The sequence below is a fragment of the Pleurodeles waltl genome, chromosome 5, assembly GCF_031143425.1.
Source record: "Pleurodeles waltl isolate 20211129_DDA chromosome 5, aPleWal1.hap1.20221129, whole genome shotgun sequence".
Lineage (NCBI taxonomy): Eukaryota > Metazoa > Chordata > Amphibia > Caudata > Salamandridae > Pleurodeles > Pleurodeles waltl.
Window position 1 is genome coordinate 1,876,537,158 of NC_090444.1, and position 17,892 is coordinate 1,876,555,049.

The 17,892-nt window shown below is 49.3% G+C and overlaps 1 protein-coding gene across 1 annotated transcript in view; it reads left to right on the plus strand.

Annotated features, from left to right (window-relative positions):
- Positions 1–17,892, plus strand: part of LOC138297181 (uncharacterized) — a 308,108-nt gene that overhangs the window by 90,334 nt on the left and 199,882 nt on the right. Inside the window, exon 4 of the mRNA XM_069236676.1 lies at positions 9,617–9,686. Coding sequence (XP_069092777.1) covers positions 9,617–9,686 — 70 coding nt within the window. The remainder of the gene's footprint in view (positions 1–9,616; positions 9,687–17,892) is intronic.

Here is a 17,892-nt window from a genome sequence, read left to right on the forward strand (position 1 = left end):
CCAGAAAGGCAGTTTGGGAGTACCCGGGTTCTGTGCTAGAGACCCGGGGGATCATGGAATTGTCACCCCAATACCAGAATGGTATTGGGGTGACAATTCCATGATCTTAGACATGTTACATGGCCATGTTTGGAGTTACCATTGTGAGACTATACATAGGTAGTGACCTATGTATAGTGCACGCGTGTAATGGTGTCCCCTCACTCACAAAGTCCGGGGAATTTACCCTGAACGATGTGGGGGCACCTTGGCTAGTGCCAGGGTGCCCACACACTAAGTAACCTTACACTTAACCTTCACCAGGTGAAGGTTAGACTTATAGGTGACTTATAAGTTACTTAAGTGCAGTGGTAAATGGCTGTGAAATAACGTGGAAGTTATTTCACGCAGGCTGCAGTGGCAGGCCTGTGTAAGAATTGTCAGAGCTCCCTATGGTTGTCAAAAGAAATGCTGCAGCCTATAGGGATCTCCTGGAACCCCAATACCCTGGGTACCTCAGTACCATATACTAGGGAATTATATGGGTGTACCAGTATGCCAATGTGAATTGGTAAATTTAGTCACTAGCCTGTTAGTGACAAATTTGGAAAGCAGAGAGAGCATAACCACTGAGGTTCTGGTTAGCAGAGCCTCAGTGAGACAGTTAGGCATCACACAGGAAACACATACAGGGCACATGCGTATGAGCACTGGGGCCCTGCCTGGCAGGGTCCCAGTGACACATAGACTAAAACAACATATATACAGTGAAATATGGGGGTGACATGCTAGGCAAGATGGTACTTTCCTACACCGGTTCTGTGCTAGAGACCCGGGGGATCATGGAATTGTCACCCCAATACCAAAATGGTATTGGGGTGACAATTCCATGATCTTAGACATGTTACATGGCCATGTTCGGAGTTACCATTGTGACGCTATATATAGGTAGTGACCTATGTATAGTGCACGCGTGTAATGGTGTCCCCGCATTCACAAAGTTTGGGGAATTTGCCCTGAACGATGTGGCGGCACCTTGGCTAGTGCCAGGGTGCCCACACACTAAGTAACTTGGCACCCAACCTTCACCAGGTGAAAGTTAGACATATAGGTGACTTATAAGTTACTTATGTGCAGTGAAAAGTGGCTGTGAAGTAATGTGGACGTTATTTCACTCAGGCTGGAGTGGCAGGCCTGTGTAAGAATTGTCTGAGCTCCCTATGGGTGGCAAAAGAAATGGGTGTACCAGTGTGCCAATGAGAATTGGTAAATTTAGTCACTAGCCTGCAGTGACAAATTTAGAAAACAGAGAGAGCATAAACATGGAGGTTCTGGTTAGCAGAGCCTCAGTGATACAGTTAGGCACCACACAGGGAACACATACAGGGCACATACTATGAGCATTGGGGTCCTGCCTGGCAGGATTCCAGTGACACAAGGGCTAAAACAACATACATACAGTGAAATATGGGGATAACAAGGCAAGCAAGATGGTACTTTCCTACACAAACCCCCCCCCCCAAACGAAGGACAATAAGACTAGCCACAACCTGATGAGTCTTCATTGTCTAAGTGGAAATATCTGGAGAGTCCATCTGCATTGGAGTGGGTAATCCCAGGTCTATGTTCCACTATATAGTCCATTCCCTGTAGAGATATGGACCACCTCAACAATTTAGGATTTTCACCTTTCATTTGTTTTAGTCAAAGTAGAGGTTTGTGGTCTGTCTAAACAATAAAGTGAGTGCCAAACAGGTATGGCCTCAACCTTTTCAGTGCCCAAACCACAGCAAAGGCCTCCCTCTCTATGGCAGACCAACGCTTTTCTCTAGGGGTCAACCTTCTGCTGATAAAAGCAACTGGTTGATCCTGGCCCTCAGAATTCAATTGTGATAAGACTGCCCCTACCCCTAATTCAGATGCATCAGTTTGAACAATTAATTTCTTGGAGTAACATGGGCTTTTTAGGACAGGTGCAGAGCACATTGCCTGTTTGAGCTCCTCAAAAGCTTTCTGACAGCTAGCTGTCCATACCACCTTCTTAGGCATTTTCTTGCTTGTGAGATCATCAAGAGGGGCTGCTATGGAGCCATAATTCTTAATGAATCTCCTGTAATACCCTGTGAGGCCTAAAAAGGCTCTCACCTGGGTCTGAGTTGTGGGGGGAACCCAATCCATGATTGTCTGGATTTTCCCCTTTGGTGGTGCAATATGTTCTCCACCTACCAGGTGGCCCAGATAAACTACTTTCCCCTGCCCTATCTGGCACTTTGAGGACTTGATAGTGAGGCCTGCCTTCTGCAGGGCCTCCAAAACCTTCCAAAGGTGGACCAGGTACTCATCCCAGGTTGAGCTAAAGACAGCAATATCATCAAGATATGCTGCACTAAAAGCCTCCAGCCCTTGCAGGACTGTGTTCACCAACCTCTGAAAAGTGTCAGGTGCATTTTTCAAACCAAAGGGCATTACTGTGAATTGATAGTGCCCTCCTATAGTAGAAAATGCAGTCTTTGGTTTAGCATCTTCTGCCAATCTGATCTGCCAATATCCTGCAGTCAGATCAAAAGTGCTAAGATACTTGGCAGAAGCCAGTGTATTAATGAGCTCATCTGCCCTGGGTATAGGGTGAACATCAGTTTTTGTTACCTGATTGAGCCCTCTGTAATCTTTCCATCTTTGGTGTGAGATTTTGGTACAAGCACCACTGGGCTAGCCCATGGGCTTTCAGAAGGTTCAATCACCCCCAAATCGAACATGGTCAGACTGCCTATAAATTTTACTTTTGACAGGCAGGCTGTCTCCAGTGTCAATTGTGTGTTCATACCAGGATGTTGTACATGGTACAAGTGAAAAGAGGTCTGAAAACTGGCTTAGGAGATTGATGCAGTTGTCTTTCTGTTCTGCAGTGAGACAATCTGCTAACACTACTCCCTCCACTAAGGCATCTGCTTCAGTGGTGGAGAAGAGATCAGGGAGAGGGTCACTCTCTTCTTCCTGTCCCTCGTCCGTTGCCATGAGCAGGGTGAGATCAGCCCTGTCATAGTATGGTTTCAGGCGCTTGACATGAATCACCCTAAGGGGACTCCTGCCAGTGCCCAGGTCTACCAAATAGTTAGCCTCACCCTTCTTCTCAACAGTTTGATGGGGTCCACTCCATTTGTCTTGGAGTGCTCTTGGGGCCACAGGCTCCAATACCCACACCTTCTGTCATGGTTGGTACTGGATCAGAACAGCCTTCTGGTCATGCCATTGCTTTTGCAGCTCCTGGCTGGCCTGAAGGTTTTTGCTGGCCTTTTTCATGTACTCAGCCATTCTGGATCTTAGGCCAATTACATAATCCACTATGGCCCTCATTACGAGCCTGGCGGTCTGTGACCGCCAGGCTCGCGGTTGGCGGGAGCACCGCCGACAGCCCGGCGGTGCCCCGCAGGGCATTCTGACCGCGGCGCTTTGGCCGCGGTCAGTGCAGGAAAACCGGCGGTCTCCCGCTGGTTTTCCGCTGCCCGTTGGAATCCTCCAAGGCGGCGCAGCTTGCTGCGCCGCCTTGGGGATTCTGACACCCCCTACCGCCATCCTGTTCCTGGCGGTTCGCCCGCCAGGAACAGGATGGCGGTAGGGGGTGTTGCGGGGCCCCTGGGGGCCCCTGCAGTGCCCATGCCAATGGCATGGGCACTGCAGGGGCCCCCGTAAGAGGGCCCCGCTTGCATTTCACTGTCTGCATAGCAGACAGTGAAATACGCGACGGGTGCAGTAGCACCCGTCGCACCTTCCCACTCCGCCGGCTCGATTACGAGCCGGCTTCATCGTGGGAAGGTTGTTTTCCCCTGGGCTGGCGGGCGGCCTTTCGGCGGCCGCCCGCCAGCCCAGGGGAAAACTTGGAATACCCTCCGCGGTCTCTGGACCGCGGAGCGGTATTTCTGCCGCGCAACATTAGCGGGCGGCCTCCGCCGCCCGTCAATGTTGGAATGGGGGCCTATGTCCTGTTTAGGAGCTTTTAAAGGTTGTTCCTAACCCTCCTTTACAAGAGTAAGTGGACCTCTTACAGGGTGCCCAAAGAGGAGTTCAAAGGGGCTGAAGCCCACTCCTTTTTGGGGTACCTTCATATAAGCAAAAAGGAGGCAAGGTAACAGGACATCAGATCTCCTCCTGAGTTTTTCAGGGAGTCCCATTATCATTAATTTGAGAGTTTTATTAAACCTCTTGTAGCAGTGGGCCAGGTGATAATAAGGACTCGGATGCTTGAGTGGGTGTGAAACCGTGAATTTATTTATACTTCTTTATAGTCTTTTGTTTGTCAACAGTGGTGGGGTGATGTGCTTCTTCCCATAGAGTGTCTCTTTTCTCTCTCGTTTCCCAGGTCCCTTCTTGACCGGCGAAGATGTTCTGTCGTACTCCCCGACACACCGGAAAGAGGAACGAAATTGAAGGTCAGTCAGGGTTGTATAGGTTAATAGTTCTTAGCAGGAGTAGACAGGAGAGAGAGAGAGAGAGAGAGAAAGAGAAAGAGAGAGAGAGAGAGAGAGAGAGAGAGATAGCTTCCGTGTGCGTAAGTGTTATGATATAAGCGAGGGTGTGCAAAGTCACCTCCTTGTGCCTCTCCCCGTGATTATGACTTTTGTTTCACGTACTCTTTAGGGTTTTTACGTGAAGGAAGTCTTATAGTTTACATCCCCTTTCATTAGACCTCCTCATCTCCTCTTTACTCCCTCCTTGCCTCTCCCTCCACTCCTCCCGCACCATCCCTCCCCTCTCCCCTCCTGCCGTAACTCTCCCGCTCGTAAGAATACTATCCTTTAAAAAGGACCGTACCTTCGCTAGCCACGTCCCTCCTGAGGCGTGGCGGTCTGTGCGTGTATCACCGTTCCTTTCTGTTCCCCGCTGGTCGGCCGCTCCCGAGGGAACCACGCTGTTCCCGTTCCTCCTGCCGTCGTCATCCTCCTTCCTTTCCTCGTCCCCTGTGGTTTCTTCGTTCTCCTTCCTTTCTGTTTTCTCCGCGTTCTCCGCGTCCTCCAACTCGCTCAAGTGTAGTCCATCCTCCCTTTTAGTTTTGTAGGGAACCCGGATATCCGTGTTCCCGAGGGAGGTTCCGGCGTCTCCGTTGCCCAGGGAACAGGGCAAGCCGTCTTTCTCGCCGAGGACGTCGCACGGCAAACGCCACTCTGGGGCGTCCTGAGCCGGGTTCACCGACAACCGGCTACACACCCCATCCCAAGATCGGGACTGATACAGTACCGAAGGATCCGGAAAACGAGACAGAAAGTCCGCGGGACCTTGTAGAGCACCCGGAATATGCCGGATCTGAAAGGAAAACGGCTGAAGTTCCATAAACCATCAAAGTATTCGGGAGTTGGAATCCTTATGAGAAGCTAACCAAGTTAAAGGAGCATGGTCTGTAAACAGCACGAAAGGGCGGCCCAGTAAATATTATTTCAGGTAGTCCACAGCCCATTTAATAGCCAAGCATTCCTGATCAATATTCGGATAATTACACTCCCTGGGAAGCTATTTTCTACTAATGTAAACAATAGGGTGGTCCCGTCCCTCCTTGTCGGGTTGTGAGAGTACAGCCCCTAAACCCACATCCGAAGCATCCGTGTGGAGATGAAAAATCGTGGAAAAGGCAGGACACTGTACGACCGGCTCTGTATTGAGGCATGTTTTCAGTTGGTGGAAACTAGATACTTGTGTATCTGATAGGGATGGCAATTTTGACGGGAAGTTTTTCTTGAGAAGATCAGTGAGGGGGGCAGCTAAGGTAGAATATTGTGGTATAAAGCAACGATAATACCCCACTAACCCCAGGAAGGAGCAAAGCTCCTTTTTGGTAGTGGGTAAGGGGACCTGTTGGATGGCCTCAACCTTGCTTTTCTGTGGGCGTAGCTGGCCTTTCCCTATGAAATATCCCAGGTATGCAATGTGATCGTATCCTAGATTGCATTTCTTTGGATTGGCCGTGAGACCGGCCTGGTGCAAAGTGCCGAATATTTCATGGAGGTGCTTCAGATGGTCATCCCATGTATTGCTGAATACTACAATATTGTCTAAATATGCGGCAGCGAAAGTTTGGAATGGTTTCAAAAGGTAGTCCATTAATCTTTGGAATGTGGCTGGAGCCCCGTGTAGACCGAAAGGGAGTACTGTAAAGTGTTACAACCCTGACTGTGTGGAAAAAGCTGTTTTTTCTTTATCAGCTGGCGCGAGTGGTATTTGCCAGTATCCCTTTGTTAGGTCTAGGGTTGACATGTAACGGGCTTTTCCCAATTTTTCTAGTAAGTCATCAACTCTGGGTATGGGATAGGTGTCAAATAGTGATATTTCATTCAGTCGGCGGAAGTCAATACAAAAACGGAGTGACCCGTCAGGTTTTGGCACTATGACCAAAGGGGAGCACCACGGGCTCGTTGATGGTTCTATTACTTTCAGTTTTAGCATATTTTGTACTTCTTCTTCAATTAAGTGCCTACGGGCTTCGGGAATACGGTAGGGTCATAATCTTATTACTTTTCCCTCAGGGGTTCTTATATGATGCTGGATTAAATTGGTTTTTCCAGGACTTCCTGAGAAAAACTGTTGGTGAGTTTTTAATAAGTCCTCTAGTTGTGTCTTCTGACGCTCTGTAAGATCGATATTGATATGGGGAGTTTTAACTGTTTCCTCCGTGTTTGCAGGATATAATTCTATGCCTAGGGGTTTTTCAGGGGTTACTAAGAAACCTGTAGCCGATTGTGTTGGGGTCCCAATAGGTTCTTCCCATTTTTTTAACAGGTTAACATGGTAAATCTGTGTTCTTTTGGGGTGTTGGAACAGTTCTATTAGGTAAGTAACCGGGGATATGACTTTTAAGATGGTGTACGGACCCTGCCACTTGGCTAAGAGTTTATTATCGGAGCAGGGTCTTAATATCAGGACTTTCTCATTCGGTTGAAAAGACCGGGTCTTCATTCTTTGATCATAATATCTCTTTTGGTTAATTTGGGACTTTTCTAGATGTTTACGAACGTCTTCCCATACGTACCGTAGGTGAGTTTTCAGTTTATGTACATATTCTATAAGAGGCTTTTCCTCCCCGCCCTCTTCTTCCCATTGTTCCGCTGCCATGTCTAATAGACTGCGGGGTTGTCTCCCGAAGACCAGTTCAAAGGGGCTGTGTCCTGTTGAAGCCTGCTCGTGTGTCCTTATGGCATATAGGACTAAAGGGAGCTTTTGATCCCAATCACGTCCCGATTCAGAGACTGTTTTCCGTAGTAGTGTTTTTATAGTACGGATATAGTGCTCAATCAACCCATCCGTCTGGGGTGGTAAACCAAGGTTTTTAGTTGCTTGATCCCAAGGATCTTGCAAATATTATTAATCTGTGAGGACATAAAGGGTGTACCCTGATCAGTTAGGATTTCCTGGGGAAATCCAACCTTAGAAAAGAAAGTGATCATAGCTTGGGCCATTGTTTTAGAGGTCATGCTAGAGAGGGGTATAGCCTCGGGATACCTCGTAGCATAGTCAACTAACACTAAAATATATGTGTATCCCTTTGTGGAGGGCAAAAGGGGACCTACCAAGTCCATACCGATCTGGGAGAAGGGAACCTCAATGATAGGAAGGGGTTGAAGTGGCGCTTTTCTGTGGGGTCACGGAACTATTAGTTGACACTGTGGGCACTGCGCACAGTATTGTCTGAGTTGAGCATACACCCCAGGCCAATAAAATCTCCTCAATAGGTATTCCTCGGTCTTTTCCCTACCATAATGTCCCCCTCCTGGTTGGTTGTGTGCCAAAAAAAGGACCTGTAAGCGATATGGTTCGGGTACAACTAGTTCTCTTTTTTCGATGTTGTTATACTTTACGACCCTATAAAGGAGATTATTTTGGATAATAAAGTAGGGACCCACCTCATTAGTGGACTCAAATTTTGCTGTCCTCCAAGCATGACATAATGTCGGGTCTTCTCGCTGACTGACTCGAAAACGAAGGAGGAGTGACTGTAGTATTGGCCACCACTCTCTCTACGACCCTTCCCTTTCCAGTGGCCTGATATGTCTGTTTTACTTGTCTCTTTTCTCGTCTAGTAAGTCTGGTGCGACATGGGTTGTTTTCGATGTGACTATCATGAAATGGCACTTCTGTCCATTAGTCTTCGGACAGGGTCCGCGATTTTATCCTGTTTAAAAGCTCAGGGAACCGTATATAGTCCGTTCCCAGAATACACTCCTCCACTAAGCGGTCCATAACCCCAACAGGTAATAGATCCTGGTTCTCTTCCCATTCTATGTGTACGAGTGCCAAGGGGTAGTTGTTTTTGTCCCCATGTATGCAACAGATTGATACCCATTGATTGGTATTTTGGTTTGAAGGGTTTAGCACATCTGCTCGCACCACAGATTGGCTACATCCTGAATCTATGATAGTCAGGAGTACCTTTCCATTCACTTTAATTGTTTGTTTGTACTTGGGATTACCCCCACCGGTACACAAGGCCCTCCCTCTAGTGACCCCGATTTCCATGGGTTCCGCTCTTTCCCCTTTCCTAGGGCACAGTCTCGCTATGTGGCCCCACTGACCACAGCTATAACACTGTGGTTGCTGCATAGGTGGGTTTTCTCCAATTCTGGGAGGTCCTGCCTCTTCTGGGGTTTTTCGTGAGAAGTTCCTGAAAGGTACAACGGTCGGTTTTGGTGATATCTTAGGGCCAGGGTTCTTGAAGTCGACCGACCGATGGTAGGCACAAGCTAAGTCCACAGCCATATCGGTATTAACATTTGGGTGCTGCTGCCTTATCTAGCTCCGAGTGGATGAGGGAAGAGATTCCAAGTATTGTTCCAATATTACTGTCTTTATGATATCCTCCCTCTCAGTCCCTAGAGGTCCCAACCATTTCAAACCGAGGTCTTTGACTTTAAAAGAAAAGGTCCGAGGATCTTCTATCTGCCCCCACTTGATCTTCCGGAAGCGTAGACGGTAATATTCAGGATCATGGCCTACTCGTTCCAAAATACTTTGTTTGATCTCTTTGTAGGGTGTGGTACCACCCGGGTTGGCGGCTTGATGTGCCGTTTGGAGGATACCGGTTAATAGCGGTGCGATATACTGACCCCAATGCTCTTCTGGCCATTGGGCAGAGGAGGCCACTCGTTCAAAATTAGTGAAGAAAGCGTCAGGATCCTCACCGTCTTGGAACTTCTGCAGCACTGAGCTAGGTACATTGGAGTGGACCTTACTAGCTGCTATGGTATCCGTAAGCTTTTGGAGGGCCGTCTCATGCACCAATTGGTTATTGGCCATGATGGTGGCTTGGCTCTTTAGTGCACTCTGCAGTGCTTCCCGGTCCTCCTTCGCCTCTCTCTGATGTGCCTCCCATACGAGCTGAATGTGTCGTTGACCTTCAGCTAGCTGTTGTATCATGTTCTCCAGTGTAGATTTTTCCCCCATGGTTTCCTGTCTGCGTTTATCCTTTTATCACCTTTCACAATCCCACTTCTGACACCATTGTAGCAGTGGGCCAGGTGATAATAAGGACTCACATGCTTGAGTGGGTGTGAAACCGTGAATTTATTTATACTTCTTTATAGTCTTTTGTTTGTCAACAGTGTAGGGGTGGTGTGCTTCTTCCCATAGAGTGTCTCTTTTCTCTCTCGTTTCCCAGGTCCCTTCTTGACCGGCGAAGATGTTCCGTCGTACTCCCCAACACACCGGAAAGAGGAACGAAATTGAAGGTAAGTCAGGGTTGTATAGGTTAATAGTTCATAGCAGGAGTAGATAGGAGAGAGAGAGAGTGTAGGAAAGTACCATCTTGCCTGGCATGTTACCCCCATATTTCACTGTATATATGTTGTTTTAGTGTATGTGTCACTGGGACCCTGCCAGCCAGGGCCCCAGTGCTCATAAGTGTGCCCTGTATGTGTTCCCTGTGTGATGACTAACTGTCTCACTGAGGCTCTGCTAACCAGAACCTCAGTGGTTATGCTCTCTCTGCTTTCTAAATTGTCACTAACAGGCTAGTGACCAATTTCACCAATTCACATTGGCATACTGGAACACCCTTATAATTCCCTAGTATATGGTACTGAGGTACCCAGGGTATTGGGGTTCCAGGAGATCCCTATGGGCTACAGCATTTATTTTGCCACCCATAGGGAGCTCTGACAATTCTTACACAGGCCTGCCACTGCAGCCTGAGTGAAATAACGTCCACGTTATTTCACAGCCATTTACCCCTGCACTTAAGTAACTTATAAGTCACCTATATGTCTAACCTTCACCTGGTGATGGTTGGGTGCAAAGTTACTTAGGGGCATATTTATACTCTGTTTGCGCCGAATGTGCGTCAACATTTTTGACGCACATTCGGCGCAAACACTGCCCCATATTTATACTTTGACGTCCGACGCAGCGGGCGTCAAATTTCCACCATGTGCGCCATTTTTTAGAAGGGTGAACCAGCCTTGCGTTAATCATATGCAAGGTAGGCGTTCCCTTCTAAAAAATGACTTTAAGGCCTGTGCCCCATATTTATACTGTGACGTCATTTTGACGCACAGGAGGGGGCAGGCCTTAAAAAATGGCACCCAGCCTGATGGGCGCCGTTTTTTAATGCCTGGGTCAGGGCAGGCGTTAAGGGACCTGTGGGCTCAGAAGGAGCCCAGAGGTGCCCTCCCATGCCCCCAGGAACACCCCCTGCCACCCTTGCCCACCCCAGGAGGACACCAAAGGATGGAGGGACCCATCCCAGGGAAGTTAAGGTAAGTTCAGGTACGTATGTTTGTTCGATTTTTTTTTGTGGCATAGGGGGGCCTGATTTGTGACCCCCTACATGCCACTATGCCCAATGACCATGCCCAGGGGACATATGTCCCCTGGGCATGGCCATTGGGCAAGGGGGCATGACTCCTGTCTTTGCTAAGACAGGAGTCATTTCAATGGGGATTGGGCGTCAAAAGAAATGGCGCAAATCGGGTTGAGGTCAAAATTTTGCCTCAGTCTGACTTGCCCCATTTTTTGACGCCCAGGCTCCATTTTCCCCTACGCCGGCGCTGCCTGGTGTGAGTCATTTTTTTTGACGCACACCAGTCCGCAGCGCCGGCTAACGTCATCCAATAAATAAGGCGCCCGCATGGTGCTTTGGAATGGCGTTAGCCGGCGGTAATTTTTTTGACGCACAACTGCGTTGGCGCAGTTGTGCGTCAAAAAGTATAAATATGGGCCTGAGTGTGTGGGCACCCTGGCACTAGCCAAGATGCCCCCACATCGTTCAGGGCAAATTCCCCAGACATTGTGAGTGCGGGGACACCATTTCACGCGTGCACTATACATAGGTCACTACCTATGTATAGCGTCACAATGGTAACTCCGAACATGGCCATGTAACATGTCTAAGATCATGGAATTGTCACCCCAATGCCATTCTGGCATTGGGGAGACAATTCCATGATCCCCCGAGTCTCTAGCACAGAACCCGGTGTAGGAAAGTACCATCTTGCCTAGCATGTCACCCCCATATTTCACTGTATATATGTTGTTTTAGTCTATGTGTCACTGGGACCCTGCCAGGCAGGGCCCCAGTGCTCATACGTATGTGCCCTGTATGTGTTCCCTGTGTGATGCCTAACTGTCTCACTGAGGCTCTGCTAACCAGAACCTCAGTGGTTATGCTGCCAAACTAGCTTTCCCGGGGTTTCACTGCAGCTGCTGCTGCTGCCAACCCCTCAGACAGGTTTCTGCCCTCCTGGGGTCCAGCCAGGCCTGGCCCAGGAAGGCAGAACAAAGGACGTCCTCAGAGAGAGGGTGGTACACCCTCTCCCTTTGGAAAAAGGTGTCAGGGCTGGGGAGGAGTAGCCTCCCACATCCTCTGGAAATGCTTTGATGGGCACAGATGGTGCCCATCTCTGCATAAGCCAGTCTACACCGGTTCAGGGATCCCCCAGCCCTGCTCTGGCGCGAAACTGGACAAAGGAAAGGGGAGTGACCACTCCCCTGGCCTGCACCTCCCAGGGGAGCTGCCCAGAGCTCCTCCAGTGTGCTCCAGACCTCTGCCATCTTGGAAACAGAGTTGCTGCTGGCACATTGGACTGCTCTGAGTGGCCAGTGCCAGCAGGTGACGTCAGAGACTCCTCCTGATAGGCTCTTACCTGTGTTGCTAGCCTATCCTCCTTCCTAAGTAGCCAAACCTCCTTTTCTGGCTATTTAGGGTCTCTGCTTTGGGGAATTCTTTAGATAACGAATGCAAGTGCTCATCAGAGTTCCTCTGCATCTCTCTCTTCACCTTCTGCCAAAGGATCGACCGCTGACTGCTCAGGACGCCTGCAAAACCGCAACAAAGTAGCAAAGACAACTACTGCAACCTTGTATCGCTGATCCTGCCGCCTTCTCGGCTGTTTCCTGGTGGTGCATGCTATGGGGGTAGTCTGCCTCCTCTCTGCACCAAGAGCTCTGAAGAAATCTCCAGTGGGTCGACGGAATCCTCCCCCTGCAACCGCAGGCAACAAAAGACTGCATCACTGGTCCTCTGGGTCCCCTCTCAGCACGACGAGCATGGTCCCTGGAACTCAGCAACTCTGTCCAAGTGACTCCTACAGTCCAGTGACTCTTCAGTCCAAGTTTGGTGGAGGTAAGTCCTTGCCTCCCCACGCTAGACTGCATTGCTGGGTACCGCATGATTTGCAGCTGCTCCGGCTCTTGTGCACTCTTCCAGGATTTCCTTCGTGCACAGCCAAGCCTGGGTCCCCGACACTCTAACCTGCAGTGCACAACTTTCTGAGTTGTCCTCCGGCTTCGTGGGACTCCCTTTTGTGTCTTCGGGTGAGCTCCGGTTCACTCCTCTTCCAAGTGCCTGTTCCGGTACTTCTGCGGGTGCTGCCTGCTTCTGTCAGGGCTCCCTGACTTGCTGGGCGCCCCCTCTGTCTCTTCATCCAAGTGGCGACATCCTGGTCCCTCCTAGGCCACAGCAGCATCCAAAAACCCTAACCGTGACCCTTGCAGCTAGCAAGGCTTGTTTGCGGTCTTTCTGCATGGGAACACCTCTGCAAGCTTCTACACGATGTGAAACATCCATCCTGCAAAGGGGAAGTTTCTAGCCCTCTTCGTTCCTGCAGAATCCACAGCTTCTACCATCCGGTGGCAGCTCCTTTGCACCCTCAGCTGGCATTTCCTGGGCATCTGCCCACACTCGACTTTGTTGCGACTCTTGGACTTGGTCCCCTTGTTCCACGGGTACTCTCGTCCAGAAATCCACTTTGGTTGCTTTGCTGGTGTTGGTCTTCCTTGCAGGATTCTCCTATCACGACTTCTGTACTCTCTGGGGAATATAGGTGCACTTTACACCTACTTTTCAGGGTCTTGGGGTGTGCTATTTTTTCTAACCCTCACTGTTTTCTTACAGTCCCAGCGACCCTCTACAAGCTCACATGGGTTTGGGGTCCGTTCGTGATTCACATTCCACTTTTGGAGTATATGGTTTGTGTTGCCCCTATACCTATGTGTTCCTATTGCAATCTACTGTAACTTTACATTGCTGGCATTACTCCCTTTTGCTATTACTGCATATTTTTGGTATTGTGTACATATATCTTGTATATATTTGGCATCCTCATACTGAGGGTACTCACTGAGATACTTTTGGCATATTGTCATAAAAATAAAGTACCTTTATTTTTAGTATATCTGTGTATTGTGTTTTCATATGAGATTGTGCATATGACACCAGTGGTATAGTAGGAGCTTTGCATGTCTCCTAGTTCAGCCTAAGCTGCTCTGCTATAGCTACCTTCTATCAGCCTAAGCTGCTAGAAACACCTCTTCTACACTAATAAGGGATAACTGGACCTGGTACAGAGTGTAAGTACCCCTTGGTACCCACTACAATCCAGGCCAGCCTCCTAGAGAGAGAGAGATAGAGGGAGTGAGAGAGAGAGAGAGAGATAGCTCCTGTGTGCGTAAGTGTTATGATATAAGCGAGGGTGTGCAAAGTCACCTCCTTGTGCCTCTACCCGTGATTATGACTTTTGTTTCACGTGCTCTTTAGGGTTTTTACGTGAAGGAAGTCTTATAGTTTATATCCCATTTCATTAGACCTCCTCGTCTCCTCTCTACTCCCTCCAAGCCTCTCCCTCCACTCCTCCTGCACCGTCCCTCCCCTCTCCCCTCCTGCCGTGACTCTCCCACCTCGTAAGAATACTATCCTTTAAAAAGGACCGTACCTTCGTTAGCCACGTCCCTCCTGGGGCGTGGCGGTCTGTGCGTGTATCATCGTTCCTTTCTGTTCCCCGCTGGTCGGCCGCTCCCAAGGGAACCACGCTGTTCCCATTCCTCCTGCCGTCGTCGTCCTCCTTCCTTTCCTCGTCCCCGGTGGTTTCCTCGTTCTCCTTCCTTTCTGTTGTCTCCGTGTTCTCCGTGTCCTCCGCCTCGCTCAAGTGCAGTAGGTCCTCCCTTTTAGTTCTGTAGGGAGGTTCCGGCGTCTCCGTTGCCCAGGGAACAGGGCAAGCCGTCTTTCTAGCCGCGGACGTCGCGCAGCAAACGCCACTCTGGGGCGTCCTGAGCCGGGTTCACCAACAACCGGCTACACCTCTCAATCAGACCATTTGTTTGTGGATGGTAAGGGGTGGTGAACTTGTAGGTAACACCACACTCCTTCCACATTGCTTTCAAGTATGCAGACATGAAGTTGCTACCCCTGTCTGATACTACCTTTTTAAGAAAACCCACCATGGAAAAGATTCCCAGGAGGGTCTTTGCCAGTGCAGGAGCTGTAGTGGTCCTTAAAGGTTTGGCTTCAGGATATCTTGTGGCATGGTCCACTACCACCAAGATAAATCTATTGCCTGAAGCAGTAGGAGGGTTAAGTGGGCCAACTATGTCAACCCCTACCATTTCAAAGGGCACCCCAACCACTGGAAGTGGAATTAGAGGGGCCTTTGGAGTGCCACCAGTCTTGCCACTGGCTTGGCAGGTCACACAAGACTTGCAAAAATCTTTGGTGTCCTCTGACATGTGCGGCCAGTGAAACAAGGGGACAAGTCTTTCCCAAGTTTTCGTCTGGCCCAAATGCCCAGCCAAAGGAATGTCATGTGCTAGAGTGAGAAGAAATTCTCTGTACTGCAGGGGAATGACCAATCTCCTGGCTGCTCCAGGTTTTGGGTCCCTTGACTCTGTATACAAGCGGTTATCTTCCCAGTATACTCTATGGCTGTCACTGACATCCCCATTTTGCTGTTTGACAGCTTGCTGTCTGAGACCCTCTAATGTGGGACAGGTTTGCTGTGCCACACTCAGCTCTTCCCTGGCAAGCCCCCCTCCACCCAAAAGCTCAGCAGTGTCTGCTGCCAGCTGCTCTGGTGTAGGTTCTGCACAAGGAGGAAATTCCTTTTCCTCAGAAGGGGAATCATCTGTAGAGGGTGGGATAGTGGGTAGGGATTTACCCTTGCTACCCCTGGCTTTAGGGAGCACTTGGTCCATTGTTCCAGGATCCAAGTTACCCTGTCCATTTTGCTTTTTGGCCTGAGCCCTGGTTAAATCAAAAATATGCCCAGGAATGCCCAGCATTGCTGCATGGGCCTCCAACTCCACTTCTGCCCATGCTGATATCTCTAAATCATTCCCTAGTAGACAGTCTACAGGTAAATCTAAGGCAACCACAACTTTCTGTGGACCAGTAACCCCCCCAGTTGAGATTCACAACAGCCATGGGGTGGCTAAGAGTGTTGTTATGAGCGTCTGTCACTTGGTACTGCTGACCAAGTAGGTGTGTTCAGGGTGGACCTGGTTTTCTATCACCATAGTTACACTAGCTCCTGTGTCCCTGTAGGCCTGAACCCCAATATCATTTATTAGGGGAAGTTGCTTGTACTTATCCATATTAAGGGGACAAGCAACTAAGGTAGCAAAATGAATGCCACCGTCAGAGACTAAAATTGCCTCTGTGGTCTCCCTAACAAGACCAACACCAACTACATTGCCAATAGTGAGCCCAGCTACACCCTTGGATTGGTTATTAGTAGTAGATTTCCTACCACCACTGCTATTACTAGGGGTACTAGAATTTTCAGCAGGGGTTGTGGTGGTGGGAGGTTTGGTGTTTTTCTTTGGACAACTGGAGTCAGTTGCCCAATGGCCTTTGACTTTAAACAAATAACACCAAGGCTTATTTGGTTGATTATTATAAGAGGATTTGGACCCACCACCCCCAGAGGATTTTTGTGGGCCTGATGAAGATTCAGAATGTTTACTTTTGTCCCCACCCTTCTCAGAAGACTTACCATCCTTCGTCTTGCCATCCTTGTCACCCCCTGTATGAACTTTTCTGTTCACCCTTGTTCTGACCCACTTGTCTGCCTTCTTTCCCAATTCTTGGGGAGAGGTCAGATCCGAGTCCACTAGGTATTGGTGCAACAAGTCAGACACACAGTTGTTCAGAATATGCTCTCTCAGAATTAGATTGTACAGGCTTTCATAGTCAGATACCTTACTGCCATGTAACCACCCTTCCAAGGCCTTCACTGAACAGTCCACAAAATCTGTCCAGTCTTGAGTAGACTCTTTTCTGGTGTCTCTGAACTTAATCCTGTATTGTTCAGTGGTTAAGCCAAATCCATCCAAGAGTGCATCCTTCAAAACTGTAAAATTGTTAGTTTCCCTTTCTCTAACAGTAAGGAGCCTAACCCTACCCTTTCCATTGAAAGACAGCCACAAAATAGCAGCCCACTGCCTTTGAGGGACCAGCTGTACCATACAGGCCCTCTCAAGTGCAGCAAACCACTTGTTGATGTCATCCCCCTCCTTGTAAGGGGGGATTATCTTGTGCAGATTCCTGGAATCTTGCTCTCTAACAGGATTGCTATCAGGAATACTGCTGCTGCCACCATAGGCAACTAACCCCAACCTCTGTCTTTCCTTCTCTATGTCTAGGGATTCCCTATCTAAGGCCAGCTGTTGCTGTCTAAGCTTCAGTCTGGTCTCTTCAACCCTCAACTTTTTGAGTTCCCTTTCTAACAAGTTATCCTCAGGGTGGGTGGGATGGGAATGTTTTTACACAGATGACAAATTGGAAACTTCAAAGGGGGACCTGCCCCTAACTGTCTGGACCCTGGTAACCTGGCTGTGACGGGTCGGACCATGCCGACCCGCACACCACTACAACTTGTGCTGCCTCTGCCCCTGGCAGCACAGAAGCAACCCGAGGTGCAAGCCTTCCCATTGGATCCCTGTCGTGGACGCGGGAAGGAGGAGCCGTAAAAGGGGGGGCTCCACCATACAAGGAAGAAGTGATCCGGAGGAGAATTCCGAAGGAGCCGACGGGTGGAAGGACGGAAGAGCGACGGAGTAACCACAGGGAGGAAGAAACCGAAGACGCCTGGAATCCTCGACAGAAGAGCAGACCGGAGCCGGAGCCGACACCTTTACAGCCCCGACTCAGAGACGAGGACCGCTGGCCCCGGGGAGCACATGAGTGAACCTGCCACGCTTCAGGAGAAGCGTGGCCAAACCAGGTACGGGGTTTTGACACGGGGAAAAGGAGCGGGAGGCGGGAGGAGAAAGGGAAACACGGGCACGAACACCAAGAGCACGGACGGGTGGGGAACACAGGGCAGAAAGAGGGAAGAGACAAAAGGACAAGATGCAGGGAGATCATATGAGCCGAAGATAGGAGCAAGGAGAGAGAAGGAAAGAGAAACAGACCAAGGGGAAGAAAGAGGAAAAGTATTGAGAAACAGACAAACTCCAGACAGTAAAGAGAAGAAAAAGGAGAAGAAAAGAAAGGATAGGAGAGGAGAAAAGCCGCACAACAGAAAGCAGAAAAATAGACAGAGAGAAGAGAGAAGAAAAAAGAGGAAAATTCCCCACCGGCAACAGGGAAGAAGGGTGAGACAAGGAAAACAGGGTAACGGAAGAACAAGTAAGAAAAGACGAGATAAGAGCAGTGGAGACAAA